Source organism: Erithacus rubecula, assembly GCF_903797595.1.
Source record: "Erithacus rubecula genome assembly, chromosome: 16".
NCBI classification, from domain to species: domain Eukaryota; kingdom Metazoa; phylum Chordata; class Aves; order Passeriformes; family Muscicapidae; genus Erithacus; species Erithacus rubecula.
In genome coordinates this window covers 6,526,815-6,545,964 of record NC_136668.1, presented here as the reverse complement: position 1 = coordinate 6,545,964, position 19,150 = coordinate 6,526,815, and the positions used below count along the sequence as shown (strand labels likewise).

The window sequence follows — 19,150 nt, the reverse complement described above, 5'->3', positions numbered from 1 at the left end:
AGGACATTCCACGATGCTGTGGTCTGTGCAAGTGCTTGGCTCAGCGGGTGAGAGACGATGTGTGCTTGGGAGCTTCAGGAAGCAGCTCTCCCACTGCCAGCACATCTCCTGCAGCACCTCCTCACTGCACCAGAGTCTGGCCTGCTTCACACAGCCCAAGGCCACACTGAGTATTGCAGAGCACTTTGGTTTTGCTATTTTGTGGTAAAAAAAGCAGCCCTGTCACTCGGGACCTGTGAGGGACACTGCTGTGCAACTGCAGCACTAAAAACACCGACTGCAGCACTTTTAGTCAAGGGACCAAAGCCACTTTTGACACCAGGCTGGCACTGGAACTCCATCCCTGCAGGTATCCCTGGTGAAAGCTGTCACTGGGCAGCCTGCCCTCTACATGAAGCCAGCAGCTCTACCTGCTTTCACAGAGCAATGGAAAAAAAGGGAATGAAAGGAAGTGCTGCTGCCATGCCCATCCTGCAGCAGAGCCAGCTCTGTCACACTGCTGCTGCTGCCTGCTCACAGCCCTTCACCCAAGGGATGCCAGGGAAAACACCCTCTTCCTGGCCTGGCTTTTGGTTGGGGACATGCTGCAGGTATCCAGCTTCTGTCTGGGGGCAGGTTTGGGCACCACAATATGAGAAAGATGTGAAGCTGTTGGAGTGTCCAAAGGAGGGACACGAGGATGGTGAAGGATCCAGAGGGACCACACAAGGAGCAGCTGGCCTGTCCAGCTGGAGCAGAGGAGAATGAAGTCAGGGGCTGCAGCTCCTCCTGAGGGGCAGCTCTGATCTCTGCTCCCTGGGACCAGGGACAGAACCAAGGGAATGGCTGGAGCTGTGCCAGGGGGATTTAGTCAGGATATCAGGGAAAGGTTCTTCCCCCAGAGGGTGGTCAGGCACTGAAAAGGCTCTCCAGGGAATGGTCACAGCCCCAGGGCTACCAGAGCTCCAGGAGTGTTTGGACAAAGCTCTCAGACACAGGGTGGGATTGCTGGGGTGTCTGTAGGGATGGGAGTTGGATAGATGATGCTTGTGGGTCCCTTCCAACCCAGGATATTCCATGACTCCTTCTCCTGGTCTCAGCAAGGGCTGCAGTGTTTGTAGGTTGCCTTGCTAAGGTTTTTTATGCAACTAGAATCTTCCAGCATAATGTGTGACTTCTTGTTCCCTCTGCAAACAGGGACAGAGACAATGTCAATCAAGACACGATCAGGAAAAGCAAATCATTGGCCAGAGAAAGGCCAGGGAGGACAATGAGGGCAGTTTCAATCCTGACACTTCTGTGGCTGTGCAGAGGCACTGGGCAGCACTGGGCTCCCTGTTCCCAGGCAAGCTCAGGTGTTGCAGGCGTCCACAGGAGGACACAGAGATGTTTTGAGGGCTGGAGCCCCTCTGCTCTGGAGCCAGGCTGGGAGAGCTGGGGCTGCTCAGCCTGGGAAGAGAAGGCTCCAGGGAGAACTTGGAGCCCCTCCAGTGCCTAAAGGGGCTCCAAGGGAAGACTTCAGACAAGGGCCTGGAGTGACTGGATAAGGGGAAATGACTTCCCACTGCCAGAGATGAGTATTAGATGGGATATTGGGAAGAAATTCTTCCCTGTGAAGGTGGGGAGGCCTTGGCACAGGCTGCTCAGAGCAGCAGTGTCTGCCTCACCCCTGACAGTGTCCAAAGCCAGGCTGGATTGGGCTTGGAGCAGCCTGGGGCAGTGGAAGGTGTCCCTGCCCACAGCAGATGTTGGGAATGAGATGAACTTTAAGGTCCCTTTCCACCCTAACCATTCCATGGTTCCAAAATTCTGTGAATCTTGTATTTGAAATTCTATGAAACCTCATTCCTGGAGTTTAGACTCATCTCTTGGTGATCTGCTCCAAAGAGAAGTGAGACAGAAATACTGCAGGTGTTGGTGTGCTGAGGGTAGAACTGAAAGCCAGGCCAGGCTTTGTGGGCAGGGGAGGCACCATCTGCTTGGGGAGCTGCCAGAAGGTGGCTGGGGAGCCAGGCAGCCCAAGCACCACACTGAAGAGCCAGCCAGAGCAGGTCAGTGGAGCCTGGCTGGAATGGGACAAGCTTTATCCCAGCACTGGAGGAGGAAGTGATTCACTTGATGTTTTAGCTTTGTGTTGACAAAGCAAACAACATATTGGCTGTACCCACAGCCCTCCCAGCACTGGGAGCACTGGCCAGATGGTTTGCTGGGGTTTCTAAGGTACCACTGAAACAAGCAGATCCTTGCCAGGCCCTTCTCACTCAATGGGTTGGAGGACGCTTGAGTTGTGTCCACAGAAGGGCAGGGGAGCACAGGTCTGATGAGGAGCAGCTGGAGGATCTGGGGGGCTCAGCCTGAAGAAAAGGAGACTTGGGGGGGACCTTCTCTCTCCACAGCTCCCTGACAGGAGGGGGCAGCTGGGTGGGGGTGGGCTCTGCTTTCAGGGAACAGGGACAGGACAAAGAGAAATGGCCTCAAGCCAGCACTACTAGAGGAGCTTTATGCTGAATATTAGGGAAAACCTCTTCACCCAAAAGGGTTGTCAAACACTGGCCCAGGCTGCCCAGGGCAGTGGTGGAGTCTCCATTCCTGGAGGGATTTAAAAGGCATGTGCACTTGGGGGCAAGGGTTAGCACTGGACTTGGCAGTTCTGGGAAAACAGTTGACTGGATGATCTCAAGAGTCTTTTCCAACTTAAATGATTCTTTAGTTCTATGATTTTAATTAAATGTGAACCATGGTCACGTCTGAATCAAGATCCTTGGGCTATGAGCCTGTGGCAGCCTCCAGACACCCTGTGGGGACTGTTGGGGTCTCCTGGAACCCAGAAGCATTCTTGGACAGAAAGCAGTGGGACCCTGAGTGTGTTCTGGACAGGCACTCCCTTTCCCAGCCTGTATCTACCTAGTTTGGCTCCACAAGAGGCCATGGGTGACCATGCTGAGGGCTTTGTGGAAGGGAAGGTTCTCCCCTCATCCCTACAGCCCGTTTCCATGCCATTCCAGGTAGCTGGGTCCATCAGATGTGATGTGAAATTCCTGATGGCTGCTCCTGTCTCATCCATCAGGTGTCTGACAGGGATTGCTGTGAGGATTTGCTCCATCACTTTCCCAGGGTCAGAGGTGACATTGAGCAGGCTGTAGTTCACTTCCTCAAAGCTGGGGGTGAGATTTCCTCCTCCCACTCATCAGGAACCTCCTGATTGCTACAATATTCCAAAGAAATCAGAGAGGAACCTTGTCAGGGCATCATCCATCTCTCTCAGCATTCTTGAGTGCATCCCACCTGCTCCTATGGGCTCACCCATGTGTCCCCTAATCCATGTTCTTCCAGGGTGGAAATTCCTCTCCACTGGAAGTCTTGAGGGGCTCACTGGCCACCAAGAGCCTGGTGCAGGAAGCCCCTGCTGTGCTGCCAGCACTCACGAACACTGCTTCCCGACATAGCATCTCCTGGAAATGTGTGGGGTGGGAGCATTCCAGGGCACTGTGAGTCACCTTCTGCTAGATGGAATTTGAGTCTGTTTGGTCCCTGGCAATCTGCTGAGTTGAATCAATGCAATCTTCGAAATTTACTGCCCTTGACAGATTAAATCTCAATAAATTTCGGTTTCCTTCCTCATTCCAGTTCCTCTCAGACCACGTCCTGGCATATTTGGGGCTTTCCAGGATGTGCAAGCTCATGGATATCGAACCTGGTACAGCCACCAGTGCCGGGATTTCCTGTGGGCTGGGAGCTCATGGATGTCCTGTGTGGGAGAGCTCTGGCACGCTCACGCTGCCAGCCGCTTCCAGAGCTTCTTTCATTTTCACTTTCTGCGCGCCTCTCTGTGCAGCTCCGCCCGTGGCCGCAGCAGCCCGCACATCGCAGAGGCTCCGGTGCGTGTCTGCAGCAGCCTCTGAAGGAGCCCCAGCTGCCCAGACAGGAGGAACCGCAGCGCAGGAGCCGCGGGGCTGGCGGCTCGGGTGAGTGCGGCCGGAGCAGTGCAGCCCTGCGGCTGCGGAGCACCCGGGCTGGCATCCTTTTGGGATGGGCTGCCCAGCCGGGCTGTGTCCTGCCCAGCCCGTTGGGCACAGGGCACGGCGCCGAGGCGGGAAGCGCAGGGGAGCCCCCCGAAGCAGGGCAGTGAGCGCTGGGCGCACGCACCCCCTGACCGCTCTTACCGCTCCTGCAGGGCTGCTGAGGACGAGCTGCTGCCCCTGCGGGCGCTGGGCACACGCTGTTCTGCCGCTGTCCCGCCGCTGTCCCGCCGCAGATGAGCCGGGAGCCGTGTCCGGGCGCCCCGCGGATCCCGCGGATCCCGCAGCCCCGCGGCGGGGCGGGCGCGGCGCGCCGTGCTGGTGCTGCTGGCGCTGTGCGCCGCGGCGCTGCTGCTCGCCGGGCAGCCGCTGGTGCCCACCGCCCGCAGCCTCTCCTTCCACTTCGCCACCCTGCAGGTCGGAGCGCTGCTCAGGGGCGTCTGCTACCTGGCCGAGGAGATCTTCCACCTGCACTCCAGGTGAGCCGGCGGGGCTGGCAGCACCCTGGGGATGTGCTGGGGTTTGCTCCTGGTCTCGGTGCCCACAGCTGCCCTCTGTGGCAATGATGGGCTGTGCCCAGCAGCACACACTGCCCTCTGTCACCCTCCTGTCCCTCTGATCTCTTGCTCCCTGTCCCACCCTCTCCCTTCTCCCACCTGCCCAGCTTCCCCATATGTCCATGGATGTCTCCTCTCCGTAGTAACTCCCTTGTGTGCCCTTTCCCTGGGGAGAAGACCTTGGCCCCCAGCCTTTCCTCACAACCCAGTGCAGGGCAGGGGGCTGTTATCTCCCTTTGCTGTCCAGGGTGACATTCCATCTGCTCCCTGAGTCCCAGGGGTGCTGCAAGGGACCCAGGTCCTCTCCTGCTGGGGGCACTGGGGTGGGCTGGGCAGGGTCCCACATGGCTCTGTAGTGCTCTGGAAGGTTGGTGGCACTGGCCAGGAGATGAGAGCAGGCCTGGCCATGGCTGCTGAGGGTGGTGAGTGGCCACCACACCTCCTGTGTCCCTCTCCCACCCAGGCACCATGGCAGCTTCTGGAGGGCCCTGAGCACCTGCTTCCCCCCAGGCTGGCATGGGCCCATGCTGCTCATCTGTTGCTCAGCCTACGTGGCTCTCTTTGGTGATGGGCAGACACTTGGCCTCCACTTCATCCTGGCCAGCCTGTGCCAGCTCCTCATCCTTGCCCTGGGGCTCCAGGTAAGGTTCCCACACCTCCAGCCTGGCCACCTGCCCAGGGAGCCCTTCAGCCCTGAGCAGCCATAGGGGCACGTAGCCAGCAGTACCTGACCACACCAGCCCACCCAGAGTGAGCCTGCTGGGAGGAACACTCTCAGCTCAGCCCTGCAGAGCTGCTCTCCCTGGCCCCGTGATGCCAGGAGTGTTGGCAGGAGGGCCAGGCTGCCTCCTAATGAGCACAACCACTCCAGGGGATGGCACAGCCTCCCCGACATGAAAAGCAGGCATATTTTAAACCTGTCAGTCAAGGTGGTGCTTGAGAGTAAAGCAGAGCCTGTGTGCTCTCAATTATCAGAGTGCTGTGGGGCAGAGCCAAGCCCAGGTGCCTCTGCAGCACTGGGAGGGCTCTGCTGTGTCCCAGCGGTGCTGGAAGGGTCACACAGGCTGCAGGAGGTGCTTCTATCAGGTGCCTGTGGGACAGGACACCCATCCCCACCCAAATGTACACCCAGAGCTGGCAGAGGCCATTGGGAAACCACCACCAGGCACTGGGGTGCCTCCTCTGCCACGCTGGGAGCACAGGTTGCACTAGGACACAATCCCAGCAGAAGGTGCAGCCAGGGAAATGCCTGGCTCACTCCAGCCCCAGTTCCTCCTCTGCAGGGGCTGTGGGGGCTGTCAGGGGCTCTGCCCCACTGCCCTGCATGGTGGGGGAAGGGGCTGGTGGGGTCGTTCACTCTCCAGATCTCCTTGGAGTTCTCCAGTCCCTGTGAAGAACTGACTGTTGCTGAAGGGCCCAGGTGGCTGCTGTCATCACCTGGTCTGTGTGTCCTTCCCTCCACAGAAGCCCTCAGCAGTGGAGATGTCTGAGATGTCCGAGAGGTCCAAGCAGAATGTTGCTCATGGGCTTGCCTGGTCCTATTATGTTGGGTACCTAAAAATAGTCTTGCCACGTACGTAGCTGTTTCCCTGTGTTCTCATTCCTACAGATAGAAATAGCTCCTAATAACAATCCTCCCACTTTTACAGTATTAGCAGGGAGATGGGGAGCAAGGCAGAATACAGCTGTACCCACACCAGGCACCTCTGCCTGATGCTCTCTTCCACAGGGCTGAAAAAGTCCATGGAGGAATTCAGCAGAGTCAATCCCAACCTGCTGGCTTGCAGGAAGACCTGGAAGCTCCACATCTTGATCCCTCTGAGCTGTGATGTCTATGATGACCTGGAGAAAGCAGACAGCAATATCCAGTACATGACAGACCTCACTGAAACCACCCTGGCCCGAGCTGGCACCAAAAAGAGAGTCTACAAACACAGCATCTATGCAATCAGGGATGAAGAAAACCAGGTATGCTGAGGGCAGCACTGGGAGCATCATCCCCAAAGTCTTGCTGGCCCCAGAAGTGGCTGTAAGGACAGGAGACTGTCACCTCTCCCATTACATACTCCCAGCTTTCACCAGGCTTCCACAAGATGGAGAGATCCCATTCCTGTACCCCTTCCTGCTGGCTGCATCCTCCCAGGCTCAGCTGCAGGGACGGTGGGCTTGTTTAACCCCTTCTGGAGCTGATTTAAGTCCAGAAAACAATAGAAAACTGAGCAGATGTGGGCTACAGAGCATCCTATTTCCCATAGGATTAATGTTTCCTTGTGTTGTGAAGAGGTGCTTGAAGGTGGCTGTGAGTCATTATTTGACTCCCTTCTTTGCCCCAGTCACCCCTTTTCTAGGCTGGTGAGCCCTAAATCTCTCCATTGCATTCATCTCCTCCCACATCTCCTGGCAGACTGGCCCCTGTCCCTTCCCCTGGGAGGAGGAACACCCCAGTGCCATGGATGGAGACATTCCTGCTCCAGGGGAGTGCACTTGGCCGCGGGTTTTTCCCACTCTGCTGCACGCTGTGATGCTGAGTTCCATCTGCCAGGCTCCTGCTGAGTCACTCTGCTTCCTGGAGCTCCAGCAGCCTGAGCCTGGACCTGGCCTTCCAGTAATATCTGCCCCTCAGCTTCCTGCCCAATGGCTGACAGTGATGCAGGGCCCGTGGAGGCACCTGCCCCAGGCACAGCAGTAACTGCCTGCCACGGCTGGGAACTTCCTGCTGCTCTGCATCTACCTGGCATCACAACCCTCCTCCTCCTAATTCACTCCATTACACTTTCCAGTTTACCCAGTGTAAGACTTACTGGTAACACTGCTCCTCCTTGGCCTGTTTGTGGCTTTATCAGGTTTCTCCTTGTTTCTTTGCTCAGCCTCCCTCCAGCTGTGCCTCCTCCTTTCCTTGTTTACGTTTATGCTTATGCTCTGCCCCCCAGCTCTCTGTTAGAATGCTCAGACTCAGAATAATGAAATCATGGAATAGGCTGTGTTGGAAGGGACCACAAAGATTAGCAAGTCCAATGCCTGGGCCTGCACAGACACCCCAACAATCCCACCCTGTGCCTGAGAGCGTTGTCTAAGAGCTCCTGGAACTCTGTCAGCCTTGGGGCCATGGCCATTCTCAGGGGAGCCAGCACTCTCTGGGGGAAGAACCTTTCCCTGATATCCAACCTAAACCTCCCCTGACACAGCTCCAGACATTCCCTGGGTCCTGTCCCTGGTCACAGAGAGCAAAGATTGGTGCTGTTCCTCCACTTTCCTTTGTACAGCAGAAAGCTACCAAGAAAGTGTGATCACAGGGAAGGGATGTCTCCCTAGGAGAACAAATTCCATGGGGAAGATCACCCTCCAGGCTGCACTTGGGAGCACTGACAAAGTCAGTGGCTGCCCCCAATGGGCAAAGGGAGCCCACCTGGCAGAGGGGACAGCTGGAGCTGTCAGGCCAGCTGCTCTTTCCCTGCTCTGCACATGGCAGGGGGGCACTGGGGCCAGACCAGTGTTCCCAGTGCAAGGCAGGCCAAGGAGCCACTGAGAGGTCCTGAGTGCTCTGCCCAGTGCCAGGGGCTCCCAGCAGCCCAGTCTCCTGTGCCCATGTCTCCTTCCCTGTGTAGCTGTGGCACTGTGCTGTGGAATATGCCACCCCGCTGCAGTCCCTGTACGCCATGTCCCAGGACGAGTGTGCTGCCTTCAGCCGGGAGGAGCGCCTGGAGCAGGCCAAGCTCTTCTACAGGAGCCTGGAGGAGATCCTGAAAGGCTCCAAGGAGTGTGCAGACACCTACCAGCTCATTGCCTACGAGGGTGAGTGAGGGGAGGGGCTCGGGTGCCCCGGGCAGGGGCTGTGCTGTCCCAGCCCCGAGTCACCTCGGATCAGTGTCTGTGCAGGGCTCGGCTGGTGGCCCCAGCCAGGGGGAGGAAGGGGGGGCTGCATTCCCACATAGGAATGTCACTGAGCATGGCATCACTGCCATGGCTGGGTGAAGGAGGGCATTGACCCACTCTGCTCTGGGCTGGGGCGGCCTCACCTCGAGCCCTGGGGCAAGTTTGGGCACCACAATATGAGAAAGATGTGAAGCTGTGAGGCAGTGTCCAAGAGAGGGACATGAGGATGGTGAAGGGCCCAGAGGAGCAGCTGAGGGCACTTGGCCTGTCCAGCTGGAGCAGAGGAGACTGAGGTCAGATCTCCCCAGGGGCTGCAGCTCCTCCTGTGGGGCAGCTCTGATCTCTGCTCCCTGGGACCAGGGACAGGAACTGAGGAAATGGCTGGAGCTGTGCCAGGGGGATTTAGTCAGGATATCAGGGAAAGGTTCTTCCCCCAGAGGGTGGTCAGGCACTGAACAGGCTCCCTAGGGAATAGTCACAGCCCCAGCCAAAGCTCCAGGAGTGTTTGGACAATGCTCTGGGACAGTGTCTGTGCAGGGATGGGAGTTTCCCTGGATGATCCTTGTGGATTTTTTCCAACTCGGGGTATTCCATGATTCTGTAATTCTAAAGACTTCTTGCTGTGGGTCTGAGGAGCAGGGAAGGTGGTGGCAGCACTGGTTGTCCCAGCTGGAGTCCCCAAGGGGACCTGAGACAAGCTGTCTACTGCAAGGATGAAATATTACAGCAGGCATGCAGGGGAAGCAGCAGCTCCCCTCACTGTTGATGTTCCTGGAAGAAGCTGCTGGGGCTGTCAAGCCCTCCCCAGCAGTGGGATGAGTGTGTGCTGGCTCAGTGCCATTCCTGCTGACAGGGGATGGGAGGGAGTGAGGCTTTCCCTCATTCCCATCATCTTTTCATCTCCCATCTCCTCACCTCCACCAGATGAAATCAGCATCTTGCTGTAATGAATGTCGGTTTTTTCAGAGGAAACTCAGCACTCTCCCTAATGGGGAGAAGCATTTCCATCCAGTGAGGCAGTTCCCATCACAAGCACTACTGGGAATCCAGCACACAGTGCCTGTAATTTTACACTCCTCCCTGCACTTTCTGTCTGAATTTTTTCCCTCTGCCATGCTGAAAGTGGGAAGTAAAAGCTGTATTTTGACTGTGCAGGAAATTCTGCATATTTTGGGGCATCTCACAGACTGCTCCCTGCTCAGAGCACTGCCTCAGGACAACCAGTGAAGGAGGGTTTTCTCTTCCTTCTGTTCCAGAGCCAGAAGAAGCAGAGAGCCACTTTTTGTCCAGAGAGATCGTGTGGCACTTGCGGCAGGAGCACCGGGAGGAGGTCGCGGTGCAGGCGGGGATCCCCCCGCACAGCCCGTGCACGGCGCTGGACTCGGCAGAGCTCAACCTGCAGATCAGCGTCTCAGACCTGCCGCAGCCCCTGCGCACCGACGGCTTCTGACAGCCGGCCCTCACTGCTCCCCGGGGTCACCTTGCCCAAGCCCTTCCTCCTGCAGCCTGTGCTGTCCGTGGCTGTGACCCCCAGCTCCCACCCGAACCTCCTGTGCGCCGCGGTTACTGGAGAGCTGACTCAGCCCGCAGCCCTGTGACAGGCTTCCCATTTTCTTTGTTATGTACAGCTCATATATTCTTCTGTGGGTGTGTTGTTTTTTTAATCTGCTTTGATTTCTTTCATATAAAGCATTTTCCTCTCTGGGACAAGTTGCAGTATCCTAAATTTTGGGCACAATGTGCAGTCTGCACCATGTGGGATAGGAAAAGGTTTTTCCCTCAGAGGGTGGTCGGGCACTGAACAGGCTCCCCCAGGGATGGTCGTGGCTCTAAGGCTGCCAGAGCTCCAGGAGCACTTGGATGATGCTGTCAGGCACAAGGTGGGATTGTTGGGGTGTCTTTGCAGGGCCAGGAGTTGGACTGGATGGGCTGTGTGTTTCTTCCAATCCAGGACATTCCATGATTCTGTGATATGCTCCGGTGTTGGATGGGCTTTGGAAATGCCAGACACAAGTGTGCCTGTGTGTGCTGGGACACACACCCAGCCCACGTGGCTGGGCTCATGGGGCAGCTTCTGCAGGCACAGGGAGCATGGGCAGGGCTTCAGGGGAGCCTCCAGCCTGACCAAAATTGTTGGTGGCAGAGCAGGCTCACCCAGGATGGGGAGATGCTGGGCAGGTGCAGGCTGGAGCTGACACAGCAGCCTTGCTCCTGCCCTTGGCTGCCCAGCTCCTTTTAGAATCATAGAACCCTGGAATCACTAAGGCTGGAAAAGCCTTCTAAGGTCATCAAGTCCAGCCATTAACCCAGCACTGCCAAGGCCATTACTAACCCATGTTCCCAGGTGCCACATCCATGTGTTTTTTAATATTTCTAGGGAGAGTGACTGTCATGCACAGTCCATTCCAATACCTGACAACAGTTTCAGTGAATAAATTCTTCCTGATGTCCAAACTGAACCTCCCCTGGGGAAGTTTGAGGCTTTTTCCTCTGGTGCTGTCCCTTGTTCTCTGGGAGCAGAGCCCCACCTGGCTGTTAAGGAGTTGTAGAGAGGGAGATGGTGCTGCCTGAGCCTGATTTTCTCCAGGCTAAGCCCCCTCTCAGCTCCGTCAGCTGCTCCTCATCTTTTTCTCCAGACCTTTCCCCAGCTCCTTGGGACATGCTCCATCCCCTCAATGTATTTCTTGTTGTGAGGGGCCCAGAACTGGACACAGAATTCCAGGTGCCTCACCTCACTATGTATGTAGGACTCCACCTTTCATGCATGTGGGAGAACATGGGAGATCTGCCCAGCTCCAGCCCAGTGATCTTTAGGAGAGATTTGGATACATGTTAGTCCTGCTGGGATTGGGAACTGGAGCCCATTTCAGGATGGGTTCCAATTCAGTTCAGCAGTAAAACCTTAATCTGCAGCCTAATCTCTGGGTACTGCATCTGTGCAAAAACGGCAGATGAAAGGGCTGTGAAGGGAGGGTTGGGACAGCAAAGGCCACTGCAAAGAGGCAGCTGGTTTGCAGAGGTATCAGGAATCCTTTCCAAGGCCTCTGGGATGTGCCAAGTGCCTGGTGCTGAACTGACTGGAGAGGGAAGACAGCAGGTGAAGGACCTGGCAGGAGACACCCGGAGTGCAGGGAGCAGAGTGGGGGTCTGGCCCTGGGGCGTGGGCAGGACGTGGGTCCTGGTCACCTGAGCAGCATTCCCAAGGGCACAGAGCAAATGCTGTGGGCACCTGCTGGGATGCAAGGGAAATGCATCAGGGCTGAGCTCAGCAGCATGGGAGCAGCCAGCTGCAGCTGTGTGAGCAGCAAAGCCACTGCAGCCCCCGAGGGCTCACACCTTCAAACCCATCCCTGTGGGGCACAGCTCCGTGTCCTCCTGGATGCTCTGCTCCCTTCTCACTGGACACTTCTTATCTCAGCCATCACTGCAGCCAGGCTGGGCTGCAGATGCCAGTAAGCTCAGGCCATATTAGAAGGTTGAAAGACAGGCACAAGCCCAGAGGAAATGTGACAGCACAGCCTTGTTCCAGCAGCAGCCGTGCTGCCAGCCAAAGGCTCAGCTCCTGCCACTGCTCAAGGGCACAGCCGGGGCCAAGGTGAAAGCCTTTGCTGGCAGCAGGAACCAGAGGCAGGGCTGGATCAGAGGCAGGGAAATCAAACCTCAGAAGTGGCAGCTTGCTGCTAAGCTGGCAAACACAGAACAACCAGTTTCCCCTTGAGCTCTCCAGCAGCACAAATAGCTCAGTTTTAGTACTAATGACAGCATCCCACAGCGGGTCTGACTCAGACTCAGGACTCTGGCTTGGAGGCAGACCCATCCTGATCCATGGGGAGCAGCAATGCCACCACACCTCAGCAAGGTGAGCTGAGCAGGACCAGGGGCCACCACAAGCCAGCAGGTGCCAGGGGCAGCGGGGAGGGAGGTTCACAGCCAGGATCCTGCTGAGCAAGGCACAGAATGGCTGCATCCTCCCTCCAGCCAGGGCTGGGGCCAGGGCTCAGCTTAGATGCAGCAAGGACAGGGCTTCTCCCAGCCCTCCCTCACATCCCAGCTGTTTTCCCATCAGAAATCCCAGGAACCAGCAGCAGTGCCCATTCATGCTGCTCCACACAGCACAGAGCCTCAGTGTGGAACCTCGGGGGGCTGAGTCCTCTCACAGATCCTCTGAGGGCAGGTGCTCAGCTTCCACCATGATCAAAAAACTGACTCTCAACAAATGCCAGAATGGCTTGGGCTGGGAGGGACCTTAAAGCCCATCTCATTCCCACCCCCTGCAGCTGGTGAGGCTGGCAATGGGTTCACCTCTGGAGGTGAGAGCAGTGACACATCACAGGGCTCTGCTGCCCTCATATGTTTTTCACCAATACCAAATTTTCCAAGTCAACCTTGCACTAAGTAGCACTTTTCAAGTCGATGATTGTGTTCCAAGAAAGGCCCTTGTGCTCACTCACATAGCTATTTTATTTTATTTTATTTTATTTTATTTTATTTTATTTTATTTTATTTTATTTTATTTTATTTTATTTTATTTTATTTTTATCCTTTTCATGAAGTAAAAATCCAACTTGAAATGTGGCTGGTTTGAAGAAAATGACAGGTTCACCAAGTCCACACCTGCCTCTGGATAAAGTCTGGAATCCTGCAAAGCAAGGAAACAGCAGATCAGCACTCAGCCTTCAGCAATAGTTGGACTTAAACTGATTATTAATATTAATAACAATATTAATGCTTCTTCTTTGGGCTGCACCTGCCACAGCCTCCTGAGTCTCTTTCCTTTCTTTCCCCCAGTGCTCCGTGGGAGCAGTGTCATAAACACTGGGAATGTATCTAAATGAACTTGGAGAGCAGCAGCCCAACAGCCCAGAAGGCTTCAGTGGCACAGCACCCATGGGAGTAACACACACAACCCCCAGCACCACGGCTTTAATTAAATTGTGCCAAGCACCTGAAACCAACATTCCCCTCAGTCTCGCCTGCAGCTCTGCAGTGCCTGTTTTCCAGGCTGGAAGCACAGCAGCCCGGGTTCCAGGGCCAGCACCAGTGGCTGTGTCAGCTGGAGCGTGGCCCCAGCACAGCTCCGGGGGGCTTTGGCTCACACAAGAGGTGGAACAGCCCCAGGTTGTGCCAGGGACTGGATATTCAGGAATATTTCTTCACTGAAAGGTCGGTCAAGCACTGTGACAGTGCTGGAGTCACCATCCCTGCAAGTGTTCAAAAACCGTCTGGGTGTGACTCTTGGGAGTCAGTAGCTTTTTAATGTTTTTTTAGCTTGGCAGGGCTGCGTTGATGGTCAGATTGGATGATCACAGAATCATTTAGGTTGGAAAAAAACTCCAAAGTCACTTTTGTTCTTTCGTTATTCAGTTATTTGTGGGAGTATATGTGGAAATTCCACCCTGGAGCTGAGGAGTGCCCATCAAGTGACTCCTCGACTCTGAGTGAGAGATTTGCCCTAGATACTGAGATACGTGAAAAGCATCAATGTCAGTTCAGTAATTACTATCTTTACTATCATACTAATTGATACTAAATATTTCAGTTATACTCAGATATACTTTTAATATCATACAGTTATTGATACTAAATATTGATTTAGTATCAATATTGCTTTAAAAATATTGCACTGCTCCAGTAGCTAGAACTACCTTCACTGCGCAGTAAATGACTGAGTAACTTTACAACGTAATCCTTACAATCATAAATTTAAATATTTATTTTCTATAAATAATTTTGGGTTACCGTCCTTAATCCTGAAGGAGTAATATAAAGGCTCAATTGCACTGCTTTAGGCAGTGCCAAGCCTGGGACTGGATCAGACTCCTCAGGGAGGAAGAGCCCTGGGAACTTGCGGAGCTTGGGACCCCCGTCCATCCTATCCCCAGGGCAGGACGGTGGCCGGGTCCTGGAAGCCCTGACGGCGCTGAGCGGCGGCCATGAGCTCTGTCGGCCCGCCCGGGGCCGGTGCGGGGGTGCCGGTGCCGTCCCGGCCGGTGCGGGGCCGGTACCGAGCCGAAGCTCGGCCGCGCCTCAAGAGCGAACAGCGCCGCCCAAGATGGCACCGGCCGGCCCGCGCGAGGGAGCAGGGGCTGTCACGTGACTCCGCTCCACCAATCAGCGCTGGGTGCCGCCCCCGCGGCGGGAAGGGGCGCGCGCGAGGACTCGCTGCCGCCGTGACAACCAATCAGCGGCCGCTTGGCGGCGGGGCTGTCACGTGCCTCTCTGCCAGCCAATCAGCGGCGGGCGGCGGCGGCGCCAAGATGGCGGACGATAAGGTGAGCGGGGAGGGCCGGGGCTGAGGATCCACCGGGGCTGTGGGGCGGCCGCGTCGGTTCCTCCCGCAGGGGGGGCAGGAATCACCTCCGTGTTTCCTGCAGGACTCGCTGCCTAAGCTGAAGGACCTCGCCTTCCTGAAGGGGCAGCTGGAGAGCCTGCAGCGCAGGGTGGAGGACGAGGTGCAGGCCGGCGTGGGGCAGGTAACGTGCGGGCTCGGGGTGGGCCGGCCGGCCGCCCCTCTGAGTGAGACTGGTGTGGGGGGGAAAAACAAATCCCAGGGAAATGACAACCCACAACTCAGTCCTGGGGCACGTCCTGTATCGCCCCCGGCCCGAGCCCCCCGGCAGTGCCTCACTGTGCTCTCCCCTCAGGACGGATCGCTGCTGGCATCGCCCTTACTCAAAGGCTTCCTGGCGGGATACCTGGTAGCTAAGCTCCGCTTCTCCGCCGTCCTGGGCTTCGTGGCCGGCACCTGCACGGGGATTTACGCCGCCCAGAACTACGCCGTGCCCAACGTTGAGAAGACGATTCGGGACTATGTGAATTCACTGAAAAAAGGTCGGGACTAGCGAGGAGTAGCCCGGAGGCAGCAGGGACTGCAGGAACGGTGCTCCTTAGGTAGCAGGCACAGAGCACCCCCGGGGCTCTGGGAGGCACATCACCTGCACCCTTCTTTTCCTTGGAAAAGGGCTTTGCACCACACCACTGCGACACATCAGGGGGCTGGGCATGGGTGTTTGTTTGGCATCATGGCAGCAGTGATCACTGCACTAACCCACAGCAGCTTGAGAGCACTGAGGGGCTGCCAGCTGCCTTTTCTCCTTACCTTTCCCTGTGTCCCTGTGGACTGAGGCCCTGCCACCCAGCCCACGGTGTGCCGTGCCCTGGCAATGTGCTTTGTGTGGCTTCTCAGGACGGCTTGTCGTTCTCCTCCTAACGAGAGACAACACCCTGCTCTCCTGCTGCGTCACAAATGTTGCAGGGAACATCCTGCTTCAATCAGGCTCATTAAATCCTTGGTATTTGGTCTCTTCAGTGTTGCAGGGTGAGAGTCTGTCTGGCCTCTCGACGCTGGCAGCAGCTCACTGATGCTGGAAACGGGGATGTTTGGGAATGCTGCTGGCTCTGCCAACAGGCTGCTCCAGAGGGGGCTGTGGGCACTGATGCTGCTGCTGTCCGTGGCCATCTACGGCTCTCACGCGCCCCTGCTGACCCTCTGCAAGGTGGACGGGGCCATCCCCTTCAGCTCCACGTCGGTGGTGGTGCTGGTGGAGCTGACCAAGCTGGCGCTGTCGCTGCTGTTCCTGCTGGCGGGGGCGCGGGAGCCGCTGCCAGCGGCGCCGTCCTGGCGTCACGCCGCGCCCTTCGCCCTCTCCGCCCTGCTCTACGCCGCCAACAACAACCTGGTGGTGCACATGCAGCTCTTCATGGACCCCAGCACCTTCCAGGTGCTCAGCAACCTGAAGATCGTCAGCACGGCGCTGCTGTACAGCGCGCTGCTGCGCCGGCGGCTGGGCGCGCGCCGCTGGCTGGCGCTGCTGCTGCTGCTGGCCGCCGGCGCCGCCTACAGCTGCGGGGGGCTGCGGGGGCAGCGCGGCGGGACACGCCTGCGCCTGCACCTCACCCCCGCAGGGCTGCTGCTGCTCGCCCTCTACTGCCTCATCTCCGGCCTCTCTGCCGTCTACACCGAGGCCGTCCTGAAGAGCCAGGCGCTGCCCCTCAGCCTCCAGAACGTCTTCCTGTACTTCTTCGGGGTCCTGCTCAACCTGATGGGCTCCCTGTGGAGCGGCACGGAGGGAGGGTTCCTGGAGGGCTTCTCCCCGTGGGTGCTGCTGGTCGTGCTCAGCCAGGCTCTGAACGGCCTCATCATGTCCGTGGTGATGAAGCACAGCAGCAACATCACCAGGCTCTTTGTCATCTCCTGCTCCATCCTGGTCAATGCTCTCCTCTCTGTTGCCCTCTTCAACCTGCAACTCACCCTCCTCTTCTTCATGGCCGTGGCGTGCATTGGCCTGGCTGTGCACCTGTACTATGGAGTCAAGTAATCACTGCCTTCCTCCCACGTGTCTGGGCAGCCCCAGCCCTTCCTCAGGGCTGGAATCATTCCTGGTGGGTGCCTGCATAGCTCCAAGGATCCCTCCAAGGAGGAGTGCTCTGGGGGAGAGTAGCCTGTCCCACAGGGAATCTGCATTCTGCTCCAGTCCAGCCAGGCTGTGTGCCATGAAGTTCCCACTGGGATCAGGCATGCTCAGCCTTAGGGAGGGTCCTGAACCCTTATGCATGTCTCATAGCCTTAGGATGTTCCAGGGGAGGTTCAAGTTGGGCCTTAGGAGTAATTTCTTCACAGTAGGGTTGATTAAACATTGGAAGGGGGTGCCCAGGAAGGTGGTGCAGTCACCATCACTTGAGGTATTTAAGGACTGCACATGGCACTTAATGCCATGGTTTAGTTGACAGGGTGATGTTGGGTTACGTGTTTGACTCTGATCTCGGAGGTCTTTTCCCACCTACATGATTCTGGGACTCTGTCCCATGTCCTCAAGCTGCTTCTTCACACCACAGTGGCCTGGGAATGCTCTGGCAGTAGTTGGTCCTGCTGCACCTCCTGCCATCCCAGCATGGGACTGGTGCTGTTTCAGCTCCCATGGATGCTGCTTGAACCCTTCCACTCACGGTGCTGCTTCCCTGAGCCTCTCCCACCTCCACGGTTTTCCAGCCTAGCCCTTGTCTGGAGCCCTGCTATCCTCAGGCCCCATTTCCCCTTCCTGGGCTCGGTGTCACTGCAGAGCAGATGGGAACTGGGGCATGTGGGAACTTTAACCTGCTCTCCAAAAGGGGGATGTCCCCCAAATTTGTACCAAGTTTCTGGGAGGCAGAAGCCACCTGGGGTATTAAAGCTGCCATTCAACAGCATCTGTGTGTCTGTCCTGTGTCTGCCCACCCTGTGGGATGGTGGCTGTGCCCCTTGGGATGGGTTTGGGGGCCAGGGGTGTGTCCAAGCCTGACAACACTCATGGTAGGGGGGCACCCATTTTATTCCATGTGGCCACAGCTGGGGGCTGCCAGCCCAGCACCGAGCAGGGTTTTTCCTCGGGAGCAGCGGCCGGAGCAGGCTGTTCCTGGGATAGCTCGTGACTGGGGCTAGCCATTCTCCTGGCATCGCTGGTGGCTCGGTGCAGGGAGGGTCCCCACGCCCTGGGCGTGGCTCAGGGGGTCTGTGTGCTGCCGTCGGCCGTGCCTGCCCGCCGGCCGTGCCGCAGGCGCTGGTTGTGCTCGGCGAGTTCCGCGGCGTCCCGGAGCGCCTCCTGCAGCAGCGCCCGGTGCCGGCGCTCCAGGGCCTCCCGCTGCTCCTCTGCCAGGCGCCGCTGGTCCCGGAGCACCTGCGGGATGCCCGGGCGGTCTGGCACAGCCCTGGCACAGGCGGGAGAGCCGTCCCCAGCCCTGCCTGCCCACCTGCAGCAGGTGCTGTCTGCAGGCCTGCATCTCCTGCTGGTGATGGCGCAGCAGAGCCTCCAGCTCCCACTCGGCCGCCTCCCGCTCCCGCAGCGCTGCCTCCAGGCTCAGGCCCAGCGCGGTCACCTCCCGCTGTGGGGGACAGGGACAAGTCAGGGCAGCTCCAGGGTGTCCCTGCTCCCTCGGGCTGCACCCGGGAGAGCAGTGCCGAGAGGGGAAGAGCTCGCAGGGCCGTGCCCACCTCCCCGCTGTGCTCCGGGGCTGGCCCGGCGCCGGCCCCGAGCTGCCGCTGGAGCTGCCGGCAGTGCTGGGCCCGCAGGCGCTGCCGCCGGGCCCGGGCCAGGGCGCGCTGCACCTCCGGGGGTGGGCACGGGCGGTGCCTCCCTGCCTGGGGGAGCGGGGCGGGCTGGGCTGGCACCGGGAGCCACTGCTGCCAGCGCAGAGCCGGCCCTGCTCAGGGACCCCCTGCGCTCCCACTCACGCTGTCACACCCGGGCCGTGGCTGTGTCACTGCGCTCTGGGATGGCTCCTCCACCAGCCCCTGTCCTGCGCTGGCCAGAGCTTGGCTGTCCCCTCCCTGGTTTCCACTGTCACCCTGTCCTGCTGTGTGGGACAGGGGAGGAGGATGAGTGTGACATGGGGGGGCTAAGAAGGACGTTCAGATGGAGAGTGAGGCCTTTCCCACCGTGTAAAGCCATGCTCTGTGCCCACATATCCTCCACCCAGCTGTGGGATGCGTGCCTGGCCCCACGCTCTGGCTCTGCTGGCCCCAGGCTGGCACTGGTTGGGGGTGTCTGGGTCACCGGCTGCTGGCCTGGTGCTGTATTCTCTGCAGAGACCTGGTCCTGTCAGAGGAGATGTTACAGGGACACAGCTGGAATTCAGGGCCTTCCCTGCACCAGACTGTCCCTGGATGATGGGTCTGCCCACCTCAGCACTGGGCTGGTGCATCTCACTTGTCCCAAGCACCTTGGCCACTGCCTGCTTCTTCTCCCA

The 19,150-nt window shown here is 57.8% G+C and overlaps 3 protein-coding genes across 3 annotated transcripts; all 3 read left to right on the top strand.

Annotated features, from left to right (window-relative positions):
- Window positions 1-4,234: 4,234 nt before the first annotated feature.
- STING1 (stimulator of interferon response cGAMP interactor 1) lies at window positions 4,235-9,898 on the top strand (the record flags this gene model as incomplete). The annotated part of the gene is given in 7 exon segments (XM_079319903.1): window positions 4,235-4,291; window positions 4,293-4,477; window positions 5,019-5,196; window positions 6,020-6,128; window positions 6,285-6,523; window positions 8,161-8,347; window positions 9,685-9,898. Coding segments are annotated over 7 exon segments (1,149 nt in total). The 3' UTR covers window positions 9,879-9,898.
- Window positions 9,899-14,639: 4,741 nt separating this feature from the next.
- LOC306808926 (SLC35A4 upstream microprotein) lies at window positions 14,640-15,736 on the top strand. Its single transcript, XM_079319944.1, has 3 exons — window positions 14,640-14,700; window positions 14,803-14,901; window positions 15,073-15,736. Exons 1-3 carry the CDS (start codon window positions 14,686-14,688, stop codon window positions 15,268-15,270), a joined length of 312 nt encoding a protein of 103 aa, XP_079176070.1. The 5' UTR covers window positions 14,640-14,685; the 3' UTR covers window positions 15,271-15,736.
- A 53-nt stretch (window positions 15,737-15,789) lies between these two features.
- Window positions 15,790-17,614, top strand: SLC35A4 (solute carrier family 35 member A4; the record flags this gene model as incomplete). The annotated part of the gene is made up of 1 exon (XM_079319943.1): window positions 15,790-17,614. One exon carries the CDS (start codon window positions 15,790-15,792, stop codon window positions 16,744-16,746), a length of 957 nt encoding a protein of 318 aa, XP_079176069.1. The 3' UTR covers window positions 16,747-17,614.
- Window positions 17,615-19,150: the final 1,536 nt, after the last annotated feature.

Excerpts from the sequence above, each read along its gene's own strand:
- LOC306808926 (XM_079319944.1), top strand. Across the intron at positions 14,902-15,072 it reads TGCAGGCCGGCGTGGGGCAG|GACGGATCGCTGCTGGCATC; the intron begins GTAACGTGCGGG and ends CTCTCCCCTCAG.